Source organism: Girardinichthys multiradiatus, chromosome 21, assembly GCF_021462225.1.
Source record: "Girardinichthys multiradiatus isolate DD_20200921_A chromosome 21, DD_fGirMul_XY1, whole genome shotgun sequence".
Lineage (NCBI taxonomy): Eukaryota > Metazoa > Chordata > Actinopteri > Cyprinodontiformes > Goodeidae > Girardinichthys > Girardinichthys multiradiatus.
Genome location: NC_061813.1, coordinates 32194316 through 32221728, shown reverse-complemented (window position 1 = coordinate 32221728; position 27413 = coordinate 32194316). Strand labels below are relative to the sequence as shown.

Here is a 27413-nt window from a genome sequence, read left to right as displayed (position 1 = left end):
ACACACAACCTGCTGGCAATTTAGGAAGAACAACAACCTGAACCACAAAGTGCTAACTATAAAGCGTAAACCATTAGGTGAAACCAATCAGGGACGATATGATGGTGTTAGAAGAGTGCATTCAGGTGACTTGAACAAAGCAACAGGAATGACATGCAGAGCTAGGCCTAAAACCAAGGGATATGAGGACCTCTGGTGGCTGTGCACAGAAACCAAAAAAGGGCCAGAAAGCAAACAATAAATACCAAGACACAAAAGTATAGACAATAATCCCAGTTTATAGTCAAAAGTTGAACAGAAACACTAAATTTAAACATATATAATTAGTATATCAATTTTATAAAAAGAAATAGCTAATTGTATATATTGATCACTAGTTCATCAATTGAACACATATATCAGCATCTTTCAAGACATGTTACAATAATAATAATAAAAAAAATATAAAAGATTCCCTCAATAGCACCTCCTAATAGTAAAAAGAGAAGTTAAAGTGACCCACAGATGTTAAAGGATTTTAAGTCGGGTTTAAAAAAAACTTTAACAGAGAAAACAAAACAGGACAATTTGTTTCATCAGGTGGTTCTTTCAATGTCACCAGCAGGCACCACAAGGTTTCTCTGGGTCGGAGCCGCATTCCTTGAGATGAGAGCTGTGATAGAAATATTAATGAGGTACGAGACAACATGAAGACACTTCATCAGTACCTGTTATTAATATTCTACTTACTCAGAAACTTCAAAGCAGTGATAACCAATCCCTTTGTCCAGCTCCAACATCAAGTTTTTTAGGGATTCATTTGTGCAGTTAGTTCTGAAAAAGTAAAACAAGAAAGCTCTTTTTTTTCTACCAGTAGATAAGGATACTCAACATATTAATATTGTGAAATCAGACAGAGAAAATCTTACACAGCGTTCTTCTGGATGACCAGAACAACATTCAGGTTTTTCACGTTAGGAAACTTAAACTTCTTCACCTCAACGCTGGCAAAAATGCTGAGAGCAAAAATTAAAGAGGATACATTTTTAGCCATTACACAGTATTTATGGCAGAAACCAACTGCAAACATCTACCCTTAGTAGTCAATAGCACATTTGTTAATATCTATGTGTTAAATGTTATTAAAAAAGAGACATAGCCTTGGCTACAAAGTGTTGTCAACAAACATTCAACAGATTTAGATCAGGGCTTGATTATTCCACCCTGAAAAAAACATTTTCAAAGTTGATGCCTTTATGTTACCCTACGATATAAACATGTTATATTACAGAGGCCCATTTCTCTTAGTCATTCTTCAAAATGGGAAAGACAAGAGAACAAATCAAGTTCAAGTAAGAGTTGCATTTTCCTCATAAGTCGGAGACTGGCTACAAGAAAATTGCAACTCACCTAAATTTGCTCATATCTACATTCAGAGCAGTACTTACTATTATTCAAACAGCTGGACCTGTGACAAACAAGGGGAATTATCTAGCTGCAAACACTGTTCTCAGGCCCGATTTGTTTTCAGGTCCCCACCAAACCCAGGCTTCTTTTAGTGTGTAAAAACTTTACTGTCATGCCCTAATGCCTAAACTCCCCCTAGCCCTACCACTGACCCTAAACTTAATAGTAAGCTACATTGATAAGTCTTTAAATTATGCATTGTTTACTACCTTAGCCACAACTACAAACTGGAAGAGGATTTGGACAGGTTTTCCTCAGTGTATTCGCTAACCAGAAGAAATGCCATTCATGAACCAGAAAAGGTTTCAGACTGTGGGGCAGTAGACTGGTACGGGATCTCACAGTGGTGTTGAGAGTCTGCAGCTATATAATACTGCAAACAAAACTAGACAAGGACCCAAGTAGACAAGGACCCAAGTTTATCTTGTTATTGCGGATTGTGTTCAGGGTCATACAGGTAGTTAAAATAAAAAAAACAAATTAAAATGTAACAGAACTGCACCAAAGAGTGGCATCTTGGGGTCACAGAGTCTCCACACAACCATAAGACGCAATCTGCCAGCTGGTTGTTTTGGATGATACTCCAACATAATGAACTTTACAGATGAAGAATACATGCTGTTGTATTGGCAAAAGAGAGATGAAAAGGGGCTTTGCATGTTGTGAAAAATCAATTCTAGCACCACCAACAGCTAGTGGACAGACAAGAACAAGAACTGGCTCAGTGTCCTCTCTTTGGTTTCACCATATCCCTGAGAGCACTAAAGAGTTCAGCAATATAGTTTGCTGCTTAGTTTGATTAATTGCTCCAGGCTTTAAAAAAGGAATACAATGCGGGTACAATGTCAGGTGAACCACAATCTGGGAACTAATAGGACTTTAACAATGGCCATTGACATGTTTGAAGTGCCTTTGATGTGGAAATCTTTGGTTATATAAGACAACATCCAAAAAAAGACAATCCCTCTGTTGAGATTGTTAAACCCACCTGCTTCGATTGAACGGAGTAGTGATAGCACCGTTTAGCATCACGGTGACGTTCCCACAAGCAAACTCTCCAAACTGCACACAAAATGTACTTTAGGTTTATACAACAAACCATCTTCACGATGTTAAAACAACACTGCTGCCTCTCTTTGCGTCTTCTTTGAGATGTTTTCAATGTAGGAAGTAGTTAGGCAGTGGATAAAAACAGATTTTTCTATAATATTGTGTTTTTCCTCACTTTTCAGGAACCATGAGGTTAAATGTTTAATTACGTTTTTTTCACTATAGTGAAATGTCAAAAAAAATACTGTTCAGCTGTCAAGATATTGCCATTGTTTAAAAGATCACGGCATGGCTAAAGGGGGAATTTGTTTCTAAGTAAAAATTAACTAAATAGGTAAATAAATGCACATAAACAACACTGAAGGCTCTCGGTCATTTAACACCTTTGAATAAAGAGGTAAAACAATTCAAAAGATTGGAAAGAAGCATATTTTTGTAGAAAATAACTCAGTTATGTTGAAAACACTAAGACCTCTGTTGTTCTGTATGGTATGGGTAGAAAGATAAGTATTTCTGTAATGCTCTAATTTGAGGGTGAGTGGCAGTCAGTGGCAGTATACATTTTTGCAGGAGTTATATTCTTCAGAATATTAAGACACTACGGTTTAAATTTAAGTGCAGAATTTCTTATTTCCATTTTAAGCAACTTCTCTCACTAAAAACATAAACTTATTATACTCTGCTTGAATGAACATTGGCTCTGCTTCTTCTAAAACTATGTTCCAGCTCTCAGATTTAGTATTAATTACAGTTTAAGTTTGACTTAAACTGCTTCTGTTTGACTTCTGCTCCTGGCATCTGTACTTATTATTCCAAGAATTATGAGAATACAGCTCATGTTTAGGTGCAATATTTCTTATTTCTGCCTCGAATACTCAACTGCTCTCACTTAAAACTGAAAAAAAAAACAAACGCTTAAAAAATTCCAGTTGCTTAAAATGTTGCTCTATTTCTTCTAAAACTATGTTTCTGCTCTCAGATTTAGTATGGCAACGATGGCTCAGGTGGTAGGGGTTTGTCCTGTAACCGGTGGGTTGCCAGCTCGAACCTTCGCTCTGTCCACGTCAGAAGTTGTGTCCTTGGGCAAGACACATCGCCCGCTCTGCCTACTGACGGTGGTCAGAGGGCTTAGGGGCACTGATTATATAAGCTAACTCAAGGCTGGTAGCTGTGTTCACATGTGGACAGTGGAGAAAACTTTTAGCACCCTTTACATAAACACATCCACACAATACAGGCATAGATGAGTTTCTATAAGGTCGATACATTTAATATTATTCTAGTTATTTTTTGTACTTAAACCACTATGCAAGGTTTAGCTAAACTTAAGTTCTGCACTTTACAGCAAAAGTTTAATTTAAATTTTTGTTAATTTCATCATATTATTACTTATTATTATAACACTTTTAGTTTGAAGGGCTTGTTTTCAGTTTGTCTGAGGTAGATTTTTTGTGCCTCTGCAGCCGAACCAAAGCAGGGCCCATCTACATGTGTGGGCTGTTGCTCACCCAGGAGAGAGCTGTGCAGTGTGGCTCCATGGAGACCCAAACAAAGCCTCATTGATGAAGGCCTTATTTTTTTCTCTTCTACTTAATGTAATCAGGAGAGAACTGCAGTGCCGCGTGGAATACACGTTACGCTCACCACCGCTCAAACCCACAGCTGTACTGTTTCTTTGAGTAAAACGGCATAAACTACATTTGTTGACTCACCGCCGCCGAGACTCTTTTCCAAAAGGAGAGAACAGCGTTCTTCTCACATTCTTCCCATTTAGGGCAACCGGTGGTGAACGTTTCTGTGACAACAGCAACAACGTAGTAAGGTTCTCCCATAAAAACAGACCTGAAACTACAGAATGTAGTGTACAAACACTCAATACAAACTGCAATAATGAGAGGTAGTTTAAAAAATTGAAAATAGTGATTACAGGTTCCCAAAGTACTCCAGAACTGTCCATATTTACTATAAGCATAAAACAAATCTTGAAACAAAAACTAAATTCACACCCTTTAATTTTAGTGAGTTAAATTTTAGACATTTTGGGACATTTTGAAGACACCGGAGATTTAAACTTAGGAGGTACATTAATTAGGGAAAATAACCTTGGTAACGTAGCCTAATAACCTATTTGATAACTAATGTGATGTTAAACAAACTCCTCAAGCAGAATGACAACAAACATTTGCACACACATAGAGTAGCTAGAGACTCAAATAAACTGAAGGAAGTAAGCACACAAAATAGAATAATGCATAATTTGTAGAACCACCTTTTTCTACGACAGCTAAAAGTATTTCATGTCACAATTCTGAGGTCTTTGGATTTTTTTATTCTCTGTTGTGTTTATTTTGACTATTTATTTGCTGTAATGTTCTTTAGGTCCTGTTTTCTGTGATCATACTCTTATTCTTGTTAGGTGTTCCTTATTAATTCATTCATTCCTGTTAGATTTCTATTAGTTTCTTCCTTAGGTTTCTTTATGTTTCTGCTCAGCTCATCTGTATAAATTAACCTCCCTCCTTCAGCTGCAACTTATTTCCTCTGATTGCTCATCTGGTTTGCTTGTCACTTCCTGTCTCTCTGTTGTTCCCATTGTTCCCACTTAATCCTTACTGTACATGTTTTTTCCTCATTGATCTGCCCAGTTTTCTGTTTGTGCTCTGTGCTCAGTTCTCCTTGTGCCGGACTGCAAGTTTTGAAGTTTTATTATATATAAAACAATTTTCTTCACTCACTATGCTGCTCCTGAGTTCCTGTCTGCAATTTGGTCCAGTCACAAACCATAACATTTTGGGTGATGTTTCTCTCAGCTTTGCACATCTCTAGACTGAAATTTATGTACAATCTTCTTTGCTAAAAACCTTCACCTCAATCTAATTGTCTTCGAATATCATTTTTAATATCTTACAACAGATTCTCAGACTTAGATCTGGACTTTGACTGGGCCCTACCAACATATACATATATTCTTTGATCTGAACCATTTCAGTGTAGCTCTGGCTGTATGTTTAGATTTTTTGTCCTACTGGAAGGTGAGCATCCAAGACAGCCCCAAGTCCTTTGCAGCCTCTAACAGGCTGTCCTTTAGCATTGCCCTGTAAGATCCATGCATATTTCTATTAGCTGTGACAAGCTTTCCTGTCCCTCCTGAAGAAAAGCATCCCCATAGCATAATGCTGCCATCACCAGGTGTTAAAGTGATGACCATATGTTCAGGGTTACATGTTACATACAGACAGTTCTATCCTATTTCAAAATTGTAAATAAGGACTAATATTCTACGTTGATTTTAATATATAATACCTTATAAAATACATTAAAGTTCAAATCTTTACCTCAAGCTTTGTGGTTGTTCCATTGAATTCATCTTCCACTTGAAAATGATTAAATATTTGACCTATAAAACCTGTTTTAACAGTCTACTAACATGTAAGTACCTGTTCAACAGATTCCTGTGAAAGTCGCTCAGTCACTTTAGAATAATGAATCTGTAAGTGTCTTATTTAATAAAATATGTAAATAAAAGGTGGAGAGTCATATTAGTGTCAGGAATGAAAAAAACAGTGACTCATTCCTCTAAACCTATGGTCCCCACTAAACCTCAAGAGTCTTACCATTGCTGCCAATCTTTCCACACCACTCCAGTCCATTCAGGACAGATCCCAGCAGGGTGTCCTCCACAGTCTTAAAACAGTTCTTCCTCCGAGTGAAGTCATGGACCACATCGCCTGTTTTGCTCCAGAACATCGTCTATCCCAAAACACAATGATCATACCACTGTCACACATGCATCATGTCTCACTGTGGCATAATTCTGAACAAATATAATTATGATTTTATCAGTTTTACTCTGTTGCATAAAACATCAAAGAGGAATGTAGCAATGAGGGGATCGTAGGCTTCTGTAGGAACATCACAAGGATCTCTGTTCACATAGGCTTGTTGAAACGCATCCCATATTTTTTGACAGTTATACCTGGAATGTAAAAGCCAAAGGTTCAGTCAACAGCTGCATTTTAAGAAAAAACAGAAGTCCATATTTTGTGCATCTGCATAGTTCAAACTTTTGAATATCAGGGAAACATATTTGTCAACATAATCTCTATCTAAAAGTATTGACTAAATGAACATGGTCTTCATGCTGTTGTTTGTTCACTAATGTTCTCTAACAAGCGTCTGACGCCTTCACAAAACAGATGGGATTAAATTACACACAGGTAGACTCAGCTCATTAATCAGGTGACTTCTGATGGCATGCACATGATTTTATTTTAGGGTATCAGAGTAAAAGGGGCTGGATTCAGATGCGTACTACAGATGTTTCAGATGTTTATTTGTAAAAATAAAGAAAAAGAAAACTACACTTTCTTTTTGGACATAGAAAATACCAATAAAATACATTGATGTTTTTGATAGAAATGTTTGCAGCTTTGCGTCAAAGAAGGCTACATTTACTCACTAGGAAATACACACGGAAACTACTGCTACAATTAGGCCTGCTAACGACACTTATAGCAAATACAAGATCTTAAAGACGGCTTAAAAGTGTCCACTCTGAGATCAAAAGCAGGTATGTGATTTCATTATTCAACACTTCTAACAGAAAGTCTGAGCCTTCTCCCGACGAATATTTAGTCACACACTATTTATTTTGAAATTCAGTAGGGCGGCAACTAACAATTATTTTGCCAATCGATTAATCTGGTGACTATTTTTCCAATAAATTGATCAATAATCGGATAGCAAAAAATGGCTAATAGGAGATTTTTTTTTTTACAGAATCTGAACCAGGTGAGGCTAAATCGAAGCCACTTGAGGAGTTCTGGATAGAGCATATTTACAGACAAAGAAGTTTTTCATCCTAAATGCATATTTTTTGTACAATTTTGGCCAAATACTACTCTCAGTGGGTTGTTCTTTAAGCAAATGGCATGTTTTAGAGTCTGTATGCTACAGTTAACGATTATTCGATTACTAAATTAGTTGACGATTTTTTCAATAATTGATTATTCCAATTAATTGCTTCAGTAATAATATTCAGTTATTTTAAGGTGTGAGGATGAGTGGAAGGGGTTAAGTGGAGGTGTGGTCAAGACAAGGGAAAGTAAATTAAGTGGCTATCTTAATTGGTAATATTGAAACATGGAGAGTGAGCAGAGTGTCTTTTGAGGTGGGGGATTTTTCACCCTCCCCGTCACCGGATGTTGAAAGAAGCTTTAAACCCAAAGAGGTCAGAACTGAGAAGATTTTAGGCCAAATATTGCAGAATTAAACAAGCTTAGGTGAAAATTCTAATTCAAATTCAATTCAAAAATACTTTATTAATCCCAAAGGGAAATTAAATGTTGTTATAGCTCATATTATGAAGGTTTCTTCAAAGAGCCGTTGTAGATGCTGATGGCTGTGGGCAGGAAGGATCTCCTGTAGCGCTCCATCTTACAGCAGATCTGAATAAGCCTCTGACTGAAGACACTCTGTTGCTGTAGGACAGTCTCATGAAGAGGATGCTCAGGGTTCTCCATAATGTTCTTCATTTTATGAAGAATCTGTCTTTCCACAATGATCTCCAGAGGTTCCAGAGGAGTCCCCAGAACAGAGCCAGCCTTCTTTATCAGCTGGTTGAGCTTTTTTAAGTCCCTGGCTCTGATGCTGCTTCCCCAGCAGATGATGGCAGAAGAGATCACACTTTCCACAACCGACTTATAGAAGATATGCAGCATCTTGCTGCAAACACCAAAGGACCTAAGCTTCCTCAAGAAGTACAGTCTGCTCTGTCCCTTCTTGTAGATGGCTTCACAGTTGCATCTCCACTCTAGTCTGTTGTCCAGGTGAACACCGAGGTATTTATACTCCTCCACCACCTCCACTTCTTCTCCCATGATATAAATAGTTTTTGACTTATTCCTGTTTCTCTTAAAATCTACAATCATCTCCTTTGTTTTAGTCACGTTCAAAATGAGATGATTGTTTCCACACCATGCCACAAAGCGGTCCACCACCTTCCTGTACTCAGCTTCTTGTCCATCTCTGATCCACCCCACGACTGCAGAATCATCCGAGTATTTCTGCAGATGACAGGAGTCTGTCTTGTACTGGAAGTCTGAGGTGTACAGAGTGAAAAGGAATGGTGAGAGTACAGTCCCCTGTGGTGCTCCTGTGCTGCTGACTATCTGGTTAGACTCACAACCCTTCAGTCTCACAAACTGTGGTCTGTTTGTCAGGTAGTCTTTGATCCAGGAGATTGTTGAGGCCTCCACCTGAGTCTTCTGGAGTTTCTGACAAAGCAAATCAGGTTGGATTGTATTAAATGCACTGGAGAAATCAAAGAACATGATCCTCACAGTGCTGCTGGCTTTGTCCAGATGTCAGTGGGTTTGTTGAAGCAGGTGTATGATGGCATCTTCAACTCCAACTCCACAGCAATAAGCAAACTGAAGGGGGTCCTGATAGTTTATTGTTTGCTTACTCAGGTGGGCCAACAGGAGTCTCTCTAGGACCTTCATGATGTGAAATGTCAGGGAAGTTGTAGTAGTAAAAGTGACCATATAGTGGAAAATCATATCCACATCATTGAGGTGCAGCTGACACATCTGCAGCTACTGCACAACACTATCAATTCAAAATGGACAGTGCACTGCTAATAAATTTTTTTTTTATGAAATGTGTTGAAACTGATACATATCTAAAAGTTGTAGGAACCCAGCCCTCAAGGACTCAATTTTTTGCCAAAAGATGCCTTTGTAAACAGTCCTTCAATTTAAAGCCATTTGTGGAACCTGCACATAAATGAAACTTGGTCAAAAGATTTCATAATTCTGTTATACTCTGGTTGCAAAAGAAAAAAGATGAGCCACGGCATCTTCAACTCCAACTCCACAGCAATAAGCAAACTGAAGGGGGTCCTGATGGTTTACTGTTTGCTTACTCAGGTGGGCCAACAGGAGTCTCTCTAGGACCTTCATAATGTGTGTTCAAAATGTCAAAATCTGCACAGTAACATAAAGATAGCACCCTTAAGGAACAATTTAAACACGTTTTCTGCAGTAAAACGTTGATTTGGGGTTTAGTTACTCCTTAAAAATAGTAAAATCCAAACGGTCCAGAACAAGTGTAAACTTACATGGACCCAGCTCAGATTGTGGATCGACATACACCACCCCTCGTTCAGAATACAATTTCTTTCCTATTAAGCCATATCTGGTCATAATATTACGATTGGCACGTTTACAGGACATATTTTTATTTTTATCGGCCCTTTAGTCCGTATACTTATGATCATGTAAACATTCCTATAGTTCCTCTGAGTTTAAAAACAACTTTCGTTGACTTTTTTCATCAATCCTAAAATAATTTTTTTCTTTATAATTCACTTCAACTAATAAAATATATGGTAAATATTTTTAATTCGATTCAAAACAATTTACATTCAATCAAAGAAGAGCAGAGAACTGGCCAAACATGTCCTATATTATTTTAATTCCACTTATAAACGATGCACTGTTATAAAAATGTAACTATTTGGGATCCTAACAACGCCTTTGTTTCTGTTGAATGTTATGTGGTAATTTTGCCAATATTTTCTCAGGTCTGAAGTTGTTTCTGCGTGTATAAGCTGTACTGAGCATCTTATACTCTACGCAAGCGCTTAAAAATAGCAACACTCACCCTTTGAACTTCTGACATCTCTCCATAAACTTGGTATTAAAATCATCTCTTCTCTTACTCAGGGTCACTCCTAACACGATGGCGAGGATAACCGCAAGAAGAATCACTGCGATCACAGCCAGAATCAAGACGCGTCTCTTGCGCCACTTTTCCTGCCTGCGACCCTCCCCGCTCTCCATGTTTTTAACCCTCTAGGAGCGTCACAACTTAGCGGAGGTTCACTTCTCTGCTGGTTTGTTGTCGCTGAAATGAGACTCCCGGTCTGGATGTCTGTTTATAGGTGCGCCGCGCGCGTGAACCTGACGTCAACTCTTAGGACTGTGGCGGAATCCGCAGCGTTTTTACACTGAAAAAAAAAAAAAAACCCGCGACGTTTCGCATCAAATGTTGAATTTGCAGAACGCCAACCAAATATTAATATATGCAGCCTTCCAATATTTCTGGCATTAGTGTTCAGTTGGTCCTGTGGTGTCTTAATAGGGTCTGCATTGCTATGCTCAAGCTATGTTTAATAATGTGTGAAATAAAATGTATTGTGTAACTTAGAGGCCTGCCTAATAGGTCTGTGCGTGTGTGTGTTTGACTTAGATATAATCTGCCGTACAAATGTGAAGATATTTCTGTATGTGTCTGCAGAGTTCTGTACATGTCTGTAGGTTAAAAGTCAAAAGTAGAACAACAGGAAATGTGCAAAAGTCGAAAGGTCGGCTGAACACAGATGCAAAACAACTCCGGATATGGAAGCAGATAGTTCACTGACAACTGATGTAGTGTATGTTTTTTCTTTGTAAATGTATACGCCTTGCTTTTGAATAAAAACCCTGTACTGGGGAGGAAAAGTCAGAAATATCCGTGGTGATGCAAGTTGGGACCTCTCCCCGGCCGGGCAAAAGAAACTGCGCAGTCTCTGTTTTTCTTTTATTATTTAGTTTTACTAAAACAGTATAGCATGACTTAGCTTTACCAAACAAATGAGCACGCAGGAGTTTAAGGAACAAACTCCAACAGCACCTACAGTATCCTGCACCATTTTACCAACATAAACAGTACATATATGCACATGGCTTACAATTGTAAATACCCGACCTTGTGCAAACCCTAATTCCAAACTCCATCAAATACTGACAGTGCTGTATAATACGGTTATGAAACATCAGCCTGATAACACTATTACTCCATTAGGGAAGGTTGCATGCACATCTGGTATGCTCACCGTTATGCAGTTTTGTATAAGCACAATATGCAAATAATGCAACTCCAGCTTGTTTAATCTTAAATTTGTGTGTTAAACAGAAGTACAGGTCCTTCTCAAAATATTAGCATATTGTGATAAAAATCATTATTTTCCATAATGTAATGATGAAAATTTAACATTCATATATTTTAGATTCATTACACACTAACTGAAATATTTCAGGTCTTTTATTGTCTTAATACGGATGATTTTGGCATACAGCTCACGAAAACCCAAAATTCCTATCTCACAAAATTAGCATATCATTAAAAGGGTCTCTAAACGAGCTATGAACCTAATCATCTGAATCAACGAGTTAACTCTAAACACCTGCAAAAGATTCCTGAGGCCTTTAAAACTCCCAGCCTGGTTCATCACTCAAAACCCCAATCATGGGTAAGACTGCCGACCTGACTGCTGTCCAGAAGGCCACTATTGACACCCTCAAGCAAGAAGGTAAGACACAGAAAGACATTTCTGAACGAATAGGCTGTTCCCAGAGTGCTGTATCAAGGCACCTCAGTGGGAAGTCTGTGGGAAGGAAAAAGTGTGGCAGAAAACGCTGCACAACGAAAAGAGGTGACCGGACCCTGAGGAAGATTGTGGAGAAGGGCCGATTCCAGACCTTGGGGGACCTGCGGAAGCAGTGGACTGAGTCTGGAGTAGAAACATCCAGAGCCACCGTGCACAGGCATGTGCAGGAAATGGGCTACAGGTGCCGCATTCCCCAGACCTGGGCTACAGAGAAGCAGCACTGGACTGTTGCTCAGTGGTCCAAAGTACTTTTTTCGGATGAAAGCAAATTCTGCATGTCATTCGGAAATCAAGGTGCCAGAGTCTGGAGGAAGACTGGGGAGAAGGAAATGCCAAAATGCCAGAAGTCCAGTGTCAAGTACCCACAGTCAGTGATGGTCTGGGGTGCCGTGTCAGTTGCTGGTGTTGGTCCACTGTGTTTTATCAAGGGCAGGGTCAATGCAGCTAGCTATCAGGAGATTTTGGAGCACTTCATGCTTCCATCTGCTGAAAAGCTTTATGGAGATGAAGATTTCATTTTTCAGCACGACCTGGCACCTGCTCACAGTGTCAAAACCACTGGTAAATGGTTTACTGACCATGATATCACTGTGCTCAATTGGCCTGCCAACTCTCCTGACCTGAACCCCGTAGAGAATCTGTGGGATATTGTGAAGAGAACGTTGAGAGACTCAAGACCCAACACTCTGGATGAGCTAAAGGCCGCTATCGAAGCATCCTGGGCCTCCATAAGACCTCAGTAGTGCCACAGGCTGATTGCCTCCATGCCACGCCGCATTGAAGCAGTCATTTCTGCCAAAGGATTCCCGACCAAGTATTGAGTGCATAACTGTACATGATTATTTGAAGGTTGACGTTTTTTGTATTAAAAACACTTTTCTTTTATTGGTCGGATGAAATATGCTAATTTTGTGAGATAGGAATTTTGGGTTTTCATGAGCTGTATGCCAAAATCATCCGTATTAAGACAATAAAAGACCTGAAATATTTCAGTTAGTGTGCAATGAATCTAAAATATATGAATGTTAAATTTTCATCATTACATTATAGAAAATAATGAACTTTATCACAATATGCTAATATTTTGAGAAGGACCTGTATATGAAATCCGTTAATTGGGCTATGGAATTAATCCTTGACATCAGCAACAGCTGTTCTTTTGTGAGGTCCAACAAAACAATGTTGGGATTTATGACAAAATAAAGGGGGAAATCTTAAAGACAGCAGCTCTTTTTATTGTTAACTTGAAGCCAGTCAAAGATTTAACTTACACTAAGTCCCAAAGTAAACTCTGTACAATAATAACCTAATGTAAAAACTATCCTCTTCAGAACATGTAATAGAAACTATCCAATTACTACACCAATGTTAATAAAAGCATTAGGCATGTTCCTTCTTATTGCAAAGAAAGCTATATCATGTCGACATTTTTAGCAATGTATTTACTGCATTTCTACATTAGTGAAAATATGAATGGATAATACCATGGTCTTAAAGACTCTTTGATTAAAAAACATGTTGGTAATTGTTTGAGTGAGCAATCAGGCAAATCAAAAGAAAAGTCTCCCGATTCCAGGGAACATATTTCTCAAAAGAAAAGTCTCCCAATTCCAGGGAACATATTTCTCAAGGATGAAAGATTAAACTGCTTTTTTCTCACATAACTCATCTGAAGACAGTTTGGGTTGTGGGTTGTGGTTTCAATTCAAGCAGGAAATCATTGTCAAACAACAAAAACTGTTCAGACATGCTTTGTTGAGCAGTAGCACCGTGTTTGCATGGGTGTGTTTAAGCTCAAAACCTTATTTTCAAAAAGATCAAATGTACAGAACAAAGGTAATTACTGTGAAAATACAGAATTATCCAAATATATGCCTTATTAGTAGTTCACTTTGCTGAGCAATTCTGAAATTGACCTAATAAAATTAGCCATCTTGATTACCCCATAAATAATGAATGTCATAGTTGAACATCAAATGCTGTGTATGTCACTAAAAGGCTGGCACAAAAAAGGTTAACCATTAAATTACTTTAGCTACTAGGCAGGGGTATTTTTAAAGGTTAAAATACCAACATCAGAGTATAACACATGGTTTTAGAGGATGATTCAGGTGGATGTTAGGTCCTTTTGCTGCAACAGGCTGTTTGCCAACATCTGGCATCTGGGCTGATTTAGGTCCTGGATGCACTGAAGGATCACCAAGGTCCTGTGAAAAAGTGATTTTGGTTACTTTAGGATCTGACAACTGACAGTTTGCCTCAAGGTCAGGAGAAGTAGATTGTCTTTCTATCAATTTGTCTTATATTAGATAAGTAACATGGTCAATATGGTCCTAATAAAAGACATGTAAACAGACATATTTGCTTCATTTACATACCATACTGTGGCTGGATGGTTTGTATATTCCAGTCAGGCATAAAATTATGACATACTGACTAATAATGCATTGGCCCCTATTTTTTATGTTATTTTTTTTCTGCTCTCAGTGGAGGAGGACGCTTTTTCTCTGTCTCCCGCACCGCCTCCCATATCTGCCCTGCTTCAGGTCTGTGTCTTGTCTTCTTTTTGGAGCCTCTTCTTGCATATCTTCCAAATTCTTAGTTATGGATTTGGTCATCTGGTCTCTCAATGCAATTGATCAAATTTTCTCGAGGAGAAGTGTCAGGTTTAAACAACCTAACAATACGTATAACAACCCAAAAAAGAAGAGAGAGACAAAGTATTAGTTATTTTACTCGCTTGCGAGGAGAGACGGTCAGAGTTGCTTTCAGTTACAAACTCTCCACCGCTCTGAAACCCATCTAACCGCTCCCTCTTTTTATGGTCTTTTCGGGGTCCCTAGTTTACAAAAACATTAATCTCTAAAGGATGGGAAAACAACAGCTGCATCGTAAACAAGTCATAAACAACCATTAACAACACATTTCCACAGTCCTCTTTCAGCTTCCAGGGTCAGTTGCGCCTTTTGTTCAGTGTAATCAGCCTTCATCTTTATGACCTCCTCAACTGGACTGCTTCCTTCTCTGCTAGCTCAGCTCCATTTATGATCTTTGACTGCAGACAACTCATCAGATCATTTACTCACACACATCTTGAATGATTATAAGATCAAATAGCCAAGTTAAAGAATAACAACAATATAAAACAAATCTTTATTCAATTATTCCAACAAGAAGACAGGGTGAAGGAGAGCCCAACTTGTCCGGACGGGACGTTTTTCTCTGGATACACAATGGACTCAGTCAGCCTAACCCAAATAATTATTGTTTTTCTGAATCTGGCTCCCCTGCACGGCCTTGATGGCTGGTTATCTTCAACCGTCTCCTGGAAGTTATGTAAACATGACACTCTGCTCCCTCTGCCCCCTCCCTTCCCTGAGGACATCTGTGGATCTGCTCAGAACTTTGTGGCCGGTTGATGAACATTCCAACGTACCATCAAGGACAATGGCCTCTGTGACAGTGCTTCATGGACTTACTTGCACACATTCACTTGCACACACACACATGCTCAAGATAAACATATGCAACCTCTCATACCATATTTCCCCTCGGGGATCAATAAAGTATCTTTGAATTGAATTTGAATTACATTTAATTTTGCTCCAAACATCCCTGACCCATCAAGGCATGTCTCCGTTCTGTCTGGTACCCCATTTTTTTTTCTTTTTTGGTCCTTTAAAACAGGGCCTACATGGTCTGCAACAATGCTTAGGTAGTGTGATGGAAATTATTTTATTAAGTGTTCTAAAGTGTTCCAAAGCGTATGACCTTTAGGTTACCTCTCACCTCAGAACATCTGTGTTTAGAGGAGGAAGATGTAAAGCCATTATCAGAAGTTTAATGGTTAAAACCCCTTCTTTAGGGTGATGTCTTAGGAAGAGCAGATGGTCCGCTCGTAAATAACTTTGTTACCTCTGACCCGAGGAGGGTCTAGGGCCATAAAACACAGACTCTTTGAAGTTGAGATAACACTGTCATGTTTGGTATAAATACATGTGTGGGACTGGTGTTCGTGGCTCTGCTTAACTGACTTGCTCAGTGACAGAGTCATTCAAACGCAGACTGCCTTTGAATACATTTTTATAAGACAAAGTCCGGTCTTTCTCTTTTAATGAGCTGTCTTCTCTCCCACTTTGATAAGAAAATCCATAACAGTAGGGCGGTATATGTCAAAGTAAAATCCACATGGATGGCAGCACCTAAAGCCTCTAACTCCTTCAAGCAGCTTGCCTTTTTCTGTGTTCCAGAGGTCAGCAACACACTATCAACTTTCATTGATCTTTGAACTATTGGTGATGCTCACTTGATCATTTCAGTTTTCGTCAGCAGTGGACAGGGACCAGGATGGGAACCTGATATTGGCGAATTCACCTGATAAAATGTGATGTGACATATGCTTTATCTTATGCAATACCTTAGGCTAATGTTAAAGGGTTCACTGTCTGCTGACACCAAACTCTAGTCCTTATAAAAATAAATAAATAAAATGTGTATACATCAGTCAATTTAATATACACGCATGTTATTCTTGAACATGATGAGGTTATACTGTCTTCTAGACAGTAGGTCCTTTTAAGTTTAATGTCACCAGGCAAGGTAAAAAATTTCTGACAGAATGTCTGACAGAATCTTCACCTGAGTCAGGATAACCATGGAAGTCAAAATACTACAAGCCTCTTACTTTTGCAAGTATATTCATTTCTAATTTTGTGATAATTATTTGTATTGCTGAATTTAAGCTGTTACTGACTCCTGCCAAAGCATTACTAATTAAAGCAAGCATATAAAATTCTAGTTAATTTGTGGACATTCAATTATTTGAGTCACTATACTGTTGGTTTTTCAGTGGTGGTAAAAAGTCTTGCTGCCTGGTTCTGAGATGTATTAGGAGGTTTTTATTGGTTGCCTTAGCCAAAGCTTGACAAAACAGCACCCTTGAAGCTTGTTCCGAGCTACTAAAATTAACCTAGCCCATATACCAAGTGCCAGTTGTAAATTAGGGAATGAGCAGCCGTGAACAAAAGTGACTGTCGAAGGTGTGGATGACGGCGAGAGGCTACTCGGTTACCCGGACCTCCAGTTGAAGAAGGGTGAGACTTTTGGATGTAGGCTGTCAGAGGCTAGGCGAGTCATTTCCTGACACCAGCTTAAACAGAACTTTCCGTAAACCTATTTAGTAAGACCTTTCAGGTTTGGGTAAGTCCGGACCCATTGGATGGAGAGTTGGATTGAGCAATCCCTTTTAGAATTAAGGAAGTAGGAGGGAGGGGTTGGCTCAGCGGACAACGAAAAGCCACAACAGCAGCAGGAAGTCTCTTGGATCAGACCAAAAATTCCAACCTTTGCTCTTCATGTGCATAAATGAGCCTTGGCCACTCATGACCCTGTTGTCAGTTACCACTGTTCATTTTTGAGGACCACTTTTTAAAAATATTTTTTTGCGGCCTTTATTTTAAAATGTTTCTGTCAGTAGGCAGACAGGAAACAGGGAGAGAGAGGGGGAAGACATTTGGTACAGACACAGGTCGCATTTGAAAAGATGAGATATGCATCGGATTTAGATTTACACTCTGTCTGCACCGATGAAGATTCACTCAACTTGGGATGCTACATGCTTGGAATGGCTTACTTAATATATTACAAGCCAGCTCCCCTGGCTTCTAATTAATTAAGATATTAATTATTTGACCACTAGAAGGCACTTATAGACTGTCTTGAGCATTGAACATTTAGCCATGAAGGTAACGCTTTTAGCATTAAAAAAACAGAAAAAAAAGACATCACGGCAAACAGTAACTTAGTCTATGCTTATGCTTTAGGACACTGAGAATTTTTAAACGTTCATAACAATGAACATGCAATATACTTATTGGGAGTGCTTCATAAATTATACAGGTACTTCATAGACAAGACAGGAATGATTGTTTGACAAAATATACTTCACTTCTTCATATTTGTATCCACAAAAACAGAAACTGAACAAATCTTGTTAGATACTCCAACATCTTTAGCAAGGTATGAAACTTTGTGACATTAGCTTGAGCCCCTGCATATGATGTAACATCACTGAGACAAATCTTTGTAGACCTAATATTTGACTCAGTTCCTCTTAAGCAAACCTCCAAAATTGCATAATAAGAAAAAGTCAGATGTCACTCACAGGTCACTTTCTGTGCAGGTCCATCGGAAACCTCGTGTCCAAAGTATTTGGATGAGCTCAATGATAGATCCTTGACTGCAGGAGTCTCTGCAAAAAAGTCACATACATTTAATTTTTTTGGTAAATAACTGTTAATAAAATAAAAGGGTAATGAAGTTAACTAAAAATTGGCGTATTAAACATTACTATTTTTAACATTGTGTAATGATGTTTTAACACAGCCCTGCCATTCTGTAGTAGTATATAGTAGTAAATGACATTAGTTAGTTTTAAACTTTGCAGTTAGCAGAAATTTAAAATGATATTTCTGAATTTCAGTAGGATGTACATACATTTGAATGATCCAAACAACTTGTTTTATTTCAACCCGCTGCCGGAACCTGTGCACAAATGTTGCTACTAATACAAAAAGCCGGTAATGCACTAAGTTATTTGTCAAGTAATATTAGTGATCAGAGAAGAAGAAATCAGATTGGTTGTTTATTTCCATCACAATACAATAGCAACAGAAACACTCAAACAAAAGCAATAACTCCATAGTTTATCGGAGCTTCACACAACAGCTGGATTCATGCTGGAATAATAATTGCACACTGTTATTTACTGTTTAGGTGATTTTTGAAGGCAGTTCATTGCACTGAATTTCATTGGGGGCATCAGAATAAAGAGAGCATTACACACTGCTCAGATTTTCATACAGAACCTTTTGAAAACCTTTTGTTTGCCCTTCACAATTATACTTTAGGTTAATCAAGCTAGTGAATACAATCCCAATAAAAAGTTATTTCAGTTTGAGTTATGTCATGTGGCAAAATGTGAAATAGATCAAGGTGTATGAATAATTGTGTAAGGCTCTTTACAGCACTTGGCTTCCTGAATCCAAGGAAAAATACAAACAATGTAAGGAAATGTTATTCTAAACTCCTGTTATTCTAAACTCCTGTTGAGCAGCTCCAGGGGCGTGGAGGAGATATTTGCAAGCCAGGGAGATAACAATAAATCACCTCCCTGCGAAGTCTATCTGATTCCTGGTTTGCCATAGAAGCCTTGTTTGCTGACGATTACTTCGTGATCCATGTGGAAACTACAAACCGGATTCCAAAAAAGTTGGGACACTAAACAAATTGTGAATAAAAACTGAATGCAATGATGTGGAGGTGCCAACATCTAATATTTTATTCAGAATAGAACACAAATCACAGATCAAAAGTTTAAACTGAGAGAATGTATCATTTTAAGGGAAAAATATGTTGTTTCAAAATTACATGGCGTCAACAAATCCCAAAAAAGTTGAGACAAGGCCTTTTTTACCACTGTGTGGCATCCCCCCTTCTTCTTACAACACTCAACAGACGTCTGGGGACAGAGGAGACCAGTTTCTCAAGTTTAGAAATAGGAATGCTCTCCCATTCATGTCTAATACAGGCCTCTAACTGTTCAATCGTCTAGGGCCTTCTTTGTCGCACCTTCCTCTTTATGATGCGCCAAATGTTCTCTATAGGTGAAAGATCTGGACTGCATCATTGAGCTGGTAATTTCAGTACCCGGATCCTTCTCCTACATAGCCATGATGTTGTGATTGCTGCAGAATGTGGTCTGGCATTATCTTGTTGAAAAATGCAGGGTCTTCCCTAAAAGAGATGACGTCTAGATGGGAGCATATGTTGTTCTAGAACCTGAACATAGTTCTCTGCATTAATGGTGCCTTTCCAGACATGCAAGCTGCCCATGCCGCAAGCACTCATGCAACCCCATACCATCAGTGATGCAGGCTTCTGAACGGAGTGTTGATAACAACTTGAGTTATCCTTGTCCTTTCTGGTCCGGATGACATGGCGCCCCAGTGTTCCATAAAGAACTTCAAATCGTGACTCATCTGACCACAGAACAGTCCTCCATTTTGCCACACTCCATTTTAAAAGACCCCTGGCCCAGTGCAAAGAAAATGGCTTCCTCTTTGCACTGTAGAGTTTCAGCTGGCAACGGCGGATGGCACGGTGGATTGTGTTAACTGACAATGCTTTCTGGAAGTATTTCTGAGACCATTCTGTTATTTCCTTGACAGTGACATTCCTGTTTGAGGTGCAGTGGCGTTTAAGGGCCCGGAGATCACGAGCATCCAATAGAGTTTTACGGCCTTGACTCTTACGCACAGCGATTGTTCCAGATTCTCTGAATCTTTTGATGATGTTATGCATGGTTGATGATGATAACTTGAAAGTCTTTGCTATTTTACGCTGGGTAACACCATTCTGATATTGCTGCACTATCTTTCTGCGCAACAATAGTGGAATTGGTGATCCTCTTACCATCTTGGCTTCAGAGAGACACTGACACTCTGAGAAGCTCTTTTTATACCCAATCATGTTGTCAATTGACCTAATTAGTGTTCATTGATCTTCCAGCTGTTCGTTATATGCTCAATGTCCTTTTTCCAGCCACTTATTGCTACTTGTCCCAACTTTTTTGGGATTTGTTGATGCCATGTAATTTTGAAACAACATATTTTTCCCTTAAAATGATACATTCTCTCAGTTTAAACTTTTGATCTGTGATTTGTGTTCTATTCTGAATAAAATATTAGATGTTGGCACCTCCACATCATTGCATTCAGTTTTTATTCACAATTTGTTTAGTGTCCCAACTTTTTTGGAATCCAGTTTGTAAATCAACATAAGGATCCATCAATGCTAGAATACATGTATGTGCTCACAACTTCTGTTTCTATATACATTTCTGCTGAAACATAGGCCTTTCGCACAAAATCATTTTCACCTTTTAATACAATTGGTGCATATCTCTATGGGAAAGAGTCCACAGAGCGATATGCTTGAGACAACATTTTTAACGACAGTTGTTGGTTGTTTTTATTCTTACATGTGTGGTCCCTCTAGATTTGTCACCACCTTAATGTTGACATAATTCACCCTCTGAGGATTCAGGCTGTCCAGTTCGACACTTCCAAACATGCTGTAAAGAAATATACAAATATTAAAGTTTAAACAAATTTTCAACAGCTTCTTCTTGTCATCCACTGTTCTTACCTTTTTCTGTTGAACGCATTAACAATAGACCCATTCAGCAGCACAGTGATGTTCCCGCATGCCATTTCTGCAAACTAACAAATGGGTTATCTGATGAGAGCACATCTGCTTGTAATCTTCTGAAGGAAAGGTTGTTTGTTGAAGAGGGAGTGAGAAACTGGACTTACGTTTTGCGAGGCCTGCTTCCACAGGGAGTAAACTGGATGGGTTCTGCATGTTGACCATGCTGGACAATAGTTGAAATCAAAGTCTGTAACAAATAGATGTTATTTATGGTACATTTCAAACAAAATGCACATGTCATGGTTTAGAGTATTGGCCTAAATGGGTATAAATCAGCTTAAGTTTATTTATTGCTCAGAAAGAGATAATTAAAGGTGTGGTAGAAGAAAGATTTGAACCTGGACAGATAACAAGCAATAGAAAATCATTTTAATAGAAAAGCATCCAGTTTGATCAGAGCTAACCAACAAGCTGCCACTAATACTGTGGATTTCTTAAAATCATAGAATTTTATTTGATTCTCATTCTGCTTATTTTAATAATGAATTCTACTTTTGCCTCATTTTATATGTTCCAGTTAATTGATGCCATTTTTGTTAGATGTATCCAATGCCTCATAAGGTATTGCTACTCCTTCAACTTCAACTCCTTCAAAATTTTGTCACATTATGATCACAAAATATATATATATATGTTGGGTTTTTACGTGACAGAACAACATAAACTAATGGATAACGGTGGATAAGGTGGAAGGAAAATGCTAAATGATTTTCTGAAAAGTGTGGTGCATATTAGTTTCCAGCCCCCTTGATTCTGATATTCCTAAATAAAATTCAGTGTAAACAGTTGAGTTGAAAATTAACCTAATCAGTAAAAAAAATGAGACCAACTCTCAGAATGAATACAGCTGCTCAGTGATTTGTTATAGAACACGGGTGAACAAGCAGCTTCATGACAACCAAAAAACTCACCAGACAGGTCAGGGAGGAAGTTCTGGAGAAGCTTTGAACATCTCCCCAAACACTGTTCAATTCATTTTCTGGAAATAAAAAGAGTTTGGCACAACTGCAACACTACAAAAACATGGTCATTCACCAAAACTGATACACTGGACAAAAAAAAAAAAAAAAATGTCCATGGTAACTAGGAGAATCTGTTGACTGGACCAGTATTACGTGTGCAGTCCACACATTGTATGTGGCTTTTATGAAAGAGCCACAACAAGAAAGCCACTGTTAAAACAAAGCCAGAAGAAGTCTTGTATGCAGTTTGCCACAAGCCATGTAGATGACACGTAAACTTGTGAAAGAAGGTTGAGATCAGAAATGGCCAAAATTCAACTTTTTGGCCTACATGCAAAACCGTATGTATAATGGAAAACACTATAAGTGACTTGGAACACATCACTGACACTGTGAAACATGGTAGTAAGAGCATCATACTGTGGGGATGTTTTTCCTCAGCATGGAACGGGACCCTGCTCAGAATTCATGTTAAGATGAATAGAGCTTAATACAGGATGATCCTGGAAGAAGCTGTTAGAGACTTCAGAAGAATTGAGACTGGGGAAGAGAATTAACTTCCAGCAGGACAAAAACCATAAACATACAGTCAGAGCAAAAATGGACTGGTTAGATCAAAGCATAGTCACATATTAGAAGAGGTTAATCAAATTCAATACCTAAATCTAATTAAGAATCTGTGGGAAGACTTGAAAATTAATTTTTACTGACTCGTGGGGGCTGAATACAAACTGACACTACAGTTTTCAGATTTTCATTTGTAAAATATTTGAAAACCATGTATTCTTTAATTATTACTTCATAGATATGAGCTATATTGTGTCGGCTTATCATATAAAAGCACAAAAAAATGCACTTTGATTTTTGTGATTTTTTTATTTTTGTGGTTGTAACGTGATGAAATTGTAAAAGGTTTGAAGGCACTATAATCCCAATACTCAGGATGATCTTTTGAAAATCTGTTTTATACATAATAATTTACAACCAGAGTCTTCCTCCTGACCACACCAGATGAGGTCGTTGAACAGGTAACCAACCAATGTGTCCTCCAGTGTCCAGAAATGGCTAAAAACTGCCGCATATCTGTGCATCAACATCCTGGTTTTACTCCAAAAAAGGAACTGAACAGAATAAAAGTAAAAGCATGTTTACCAAAAGATTTAAAAACTGATGGATTGAAATTCTAATTTCAAAAGTACTCACACTATCACATGGCCAGATTTGTGGCATCATGTTAAACATTTCAAAATAATGCTCTTCTGTCACATTACAAGAGGACTGCTGGACAACCGCCTTCTCAAACTGCATCCAGATCTCCTCACAGTCATACCTAAATATGAAAAAAAAGAGGTCTCACAAATGAACTGTTGATGGAAGGTTTACAAGTTTATATGAATACATTAGAATTTCATTAAAAAAAATCATTTATTTTAGCAATTTAGCAATTGTTAATTTTGCTTGTGCAACTTCTCTCAGACTTTTTCCTTCCGCTTAACTTTCCATTAATAGGCTTGGATACAGCATTCTGTGAACAGTCAGCTTCTTAGCAATGAGGATTGGAGCCTTACCCTTCTTGTGGAGGGTGTCTGTTTGTTTTACAGCTATAAACGTAGCAGTTTTCCCCAATTTCTATAAGCAACCCATGACTTCATGTGTCCCTTGAGAATAAATGTAATGTAGCACAGAGACTCATTTCTTTTATAAAATGGAAATGACAACAGAACATGCTATTTAAGCAAGGCATGTTCTTCTTCATGTAAAAAAAATAGATAAAAGAAATTAACTACCTACCTAAATTTGTTCAATCTAAAGTTAGAGCAAAAATTAAAATGTAGAATTGTCACAAACAAGACTTTATTTTGCCACTATGCACACTGAGCAGGCTAAAGTAAAAAAAAAAAACCAAACCACTTTAGTTTTAGGTTCTTTACACACTATTAGAAGATCCTGAAGGAGAATGTTGACCATCAGTTTGGGAGCTTAACACAAGAAAACTCAAGAACACTTGGGACAATCATCCAAAGAATGCCACCAAGTCCGCCTCTGTATGTCTAGGTGAAAACAAAGTTCGGTTTTCGAGTGGCCTAGTCAAAGCCTGGACTTAAATCTAATTCAGATCATGTGCCGCGACCATAAATAGGCCATTCGTAATCCAAAACCCTCCAATGTGGCTGCTTTTAAACAATTCTCCATACAAGAGTGGATTAAAAAATTCAGATACAGCAATGTAAATGACTTATTGCCAGTCATTGCAAATGCAGTTTTGGCCATTGTTTTTGTTTTTCTGCTTGTTACCTTTGTATGATATTAAAATTTGTTGGACAATCAGAAAAGCAAAAACAAGACATTGGATTCATGGCACTGCAAACATGTCTGTCAGTTCAGTTGACAGTTTTCCATCTTGACACACTACACTACCATATAACCCTCTGCAGTGACTGGTCAGTAGTGCTACCAAATTATTATATATATTACTATTTTGCTTCGGGCTTTAGAAGGAAATCAGATCGTTTAAGATTGTGTGTCCCATGGTCAAGGCATGAAATGTGACTTTAGATATGTTGTGCCATCTGTTTATAGTATATTACCTTAAGCCAGGCTGAACCAGTGTGGTGTAAGTGAAGCATCTTCCTATGACAATGTGTTTAATGTTGGGGGTTGTCCCAAACGTGGCTTGCACTGGACTGTGGCAGAGCTGAGGCACAATAATCCCTTTGAATTGGGCACAAAGGTCAAAGAATAAAGACATTATCCGTTACATTTAGGAGTGCCTCCCTTTGTAAAAGATTGTCATGCGAATATTGAAAAGAATTACTTACATATGGTGATGTGGATTATTACAAAGCAAGCCGATTTAACAGAAGGCATAAGGGTGGGACCCTCCATCAAACTGGAGTTCTTGAAAAGAGACATGTTTTAACTTGCCATTTAGTTAAAGAACCAAAAAACAAGTTATTTCTGAATGTAACTGTAAGGTACAAGGTACATTCCTAAATACTCAAAAGATGTCTGTAACTGGCTGACATCTAATGATCTTTGTTCCTTAGCTTACGGCTTTTAACTGACCAGTACGTTTTGTACTGGTGCACAAAAGGTACTGGTGCATCAGTACAAGGCTAACAAAACTGGCAGCTAAAATAAATTCACACATCAATGTCTAAGCAACTTACAAAAGCACCCTTTTTTAATTCAGCTTTGTTTTTTAGTAGTTAAACATATTTTGTAATTTCTGGACACATGCCAAGCTCACCACTTTCCCCTTGAAATACTAACCTCCAAAACGCTCCCACAGTTGCAATGGGAAACATTTGGCTCAAGGTAGATTTCCAACTTATTGGTCTCCGATTGTCCAAGGCAACAGAACAGTTTCCTCTCAGGATTAAGTGTTAAAGAGGTTTTCACCAGTTAAGGAACATGTCTCCTCACTATGACCAAGGCATTCCTGAAAAACAAATGAGATGGGGTTTTTTCCTGTCTCCTTTTCCAAAAGCAGACCCACATGATTCCTATTAAGATGCTGGTAGGAATCTCCCTAAACAAAGTGTCTGCTGTTCTCTGAGAAATTGTACAATAATTTGGGATATAATATACACAAGGTTCAAAAACAGCACAAACTTTATAATAAGCAAAATATCTAATATGTAAGATTTTATCATTCTTTCTCTGTTGACAAGATCAGTTTAATACTATGAAGTTTCTCAATAATTTAGAGATGGCTTTCCTTAACTTACAAGCTACTTTCCAGGACTTACTAGACTAGACTTTCAAAAGGCTTACTGGTTCATTTTCCCAAACTTATCAGTTAAATTAATCGGATGTACAACTTTCTGGAATTTACCAGGAATTTTCCTGAAACTTGAGGGTTACTTTGTAGAGCTTACCCATTACTTTCCTGGAACTTACCAGATACCTTCTCAGTACTTACTCATTACTTTCTGAAAATGACCTGGTAATTTTCTGAATCTTTCATAGTAACCTTACTGGTTGCCTTCCTAGAGCATACAAGTTTACGGACTTACAAGTTATGTCTTTAAAACGTACCTGTTACGTTTTGAAATTTATCAAGCACTTTCCAAGAACTTTAACGAAACTTGCTGGGTATTTTTCCGGAACATACCAGGTTGTGTTCCGGATTTAACTATGAAGCTCAATAACAGTTCTGAGAACATACCTGATAAGTTGTGGTAGTGTAACCAGAAAGTGTCATGAACATTTCATGGGAGTACCTGGTAACTTCTGGGAATGGTAACTTCTAAGTTGTGAAAAAGTACAGGCTGTATTATGTAGTGCTACCACATACTTTCCTTCCTTTTAAATGGCATATTGCATAGTTTTTATATTGTTTCCTTTTTAATTCTCTTTAAGCATTTGCCTTGCGGCACTTAAATTCATTTCCCTGGCTATGGTTAAGAAACATATACAGGTCCTTCTCAAAATATTAGCATATTGTGATAAAGTTCATTATTTTCCATAATGTCATGATGAAAATTTAACATTCATATATTTTAGATTCATTGCACACTAACTGAAATATTTCAGGTCTTTTATTGTCTTAATACGGATGATTTTGGCATATAGCTCATGAAAACCCAAAATTCCTATCTCACAAAATTAGCATATCATTAAAAGGGTCTCTAAACGAGCTATGAACCTAATCATCTGAATCAACGAGTTAACTCTAAACACCTGCAAAAGATTCCTGAGGCCTTTAAACCTCCCAGCCTGGTTCATCACTCAAAACCCCAATCATGGGTAAGACTGCCGACCTGACTGCTGTCCAGAAGGCCACTATTGACACCCTCAAGCAAGAGGGTAAGACACAGAAAGAAATTTCTGAACGAATAGGCTGTTCCCAGAGTGCTGTATCAAGGCACCTCAGTGGGAAGTCTGTGGGAAGGAAAAAGTGTGGCAGAAAACGCTGCACAACGAGAAGAGGTGACCGGACCCTGAGGAAGATTGTGGAGAAGGGCCGATTCCAGACCTTGGGGGACCTGTGGAAGCAGTGGACTGAGTCTGGAGTAGAAACATCCAGAGCCACCGTGCACAGGCGTGTGCAGGAAATGGGCTACAGGTGCCGCATTCCCCAGGTCAAGCCACTTTTGAACCAGAAACAGCGGCAGAAGCGCCTGACCTGGGCTACAGAGAAGCAGCACTGGACTGTTGCTCAGTGGTCCAAAATACTTTTTTTGGATGAAAGCAAATTCTGCATGTCATTCGGAAATCAAGGTGCCAGAGTCTGGAGGAAGACTGGG

At 38.3% G+C, this 27413-nt stretch overlaps 2 protein-coding genes across 5 annotated transcripts; both read right to left on the bottom strand.

Moving 5' to 3' along the window:
* Nucleotides 1–258: 258 nt before the first annotated feature.
* Nucleotides 259–10419, bottom strand: LOC124858405 (ADP-ribosyl cyclase/cyclic ADP-ribose hydrolase 1-like). Its single transcript, XM_047350428.1, has 8 exons — nucleotides 10162–10419; nucleotides 6346–6472; nucleotides 6111–6246; nucleotides 4209–4291; nucleotides 2435–2508; nucleotides 909–995; nucleotides 730–813; nucleotides 259–652 (listed from the first exon to the last, which is right to left on the bottom strand). Exons 1-8 carry the CDS (start codon nucleotides 10338–10340, stop codon nucleotides 595–597), a joined length of 828 nt encoding a protein of 275 aa, XP_047206384.1. The 5' UTR covers nucleotides 10341–10419; the 3' UTR covers nucleotides 259–594.
* Nucleotides 10420–13143: 2724 nt separating this feature from the next.
* On the bottom strand, nucleotides 13144–25589 carry LOC124858222 (ADP-ribosyl cyclase/cyclic ADP-ribose hydrolase 1-like). Of its 4 annotated transcripts, none has more exons than XM_047350137.1 (11): nucleotides 25435–25589; nucleotides 24981–25059; nucleotides 24750–24873; nucleotides 23365–23491; nucleotides 23144–23282; nucleotides 21304–21386; nucleotides 21137–21210; nucleotides 20970–21062; nucleotides 18425–18472; nucleotides 18093–18179; nucleotides 13144–14136 (listed from the first exon to the last, which is right to left on the bottom strand). In XM_047350137.1, the coding sequence occupies exons 2-11, from the start codon at nucleotides 25045–25047 to the stop codon at nucleotides 14037–14039; spliced, it is 942 nt and encodes a 313-aa protein (XP_047206093.1). In that variant the 5' UTR covers nucleotides 25048–25059; nucleotides 25435–25589; the 3' UTR covers nucleotides 13144–14036. The 4 variants fall into 4 exon arrangements, with proteins under 4 accessions (XP_047206093.1, XP_047206094.1, XP_047206095.1 ...); XM_047350138.1 differs by having other exon boundaries at nucleotides 23147–23282; XM_047350139.1 differs by lacking the exon at nucleotides 18425–18472.
* Between the last annotated feature and the right edge of the window lie 1824 nt (nucleotides 25590–27413).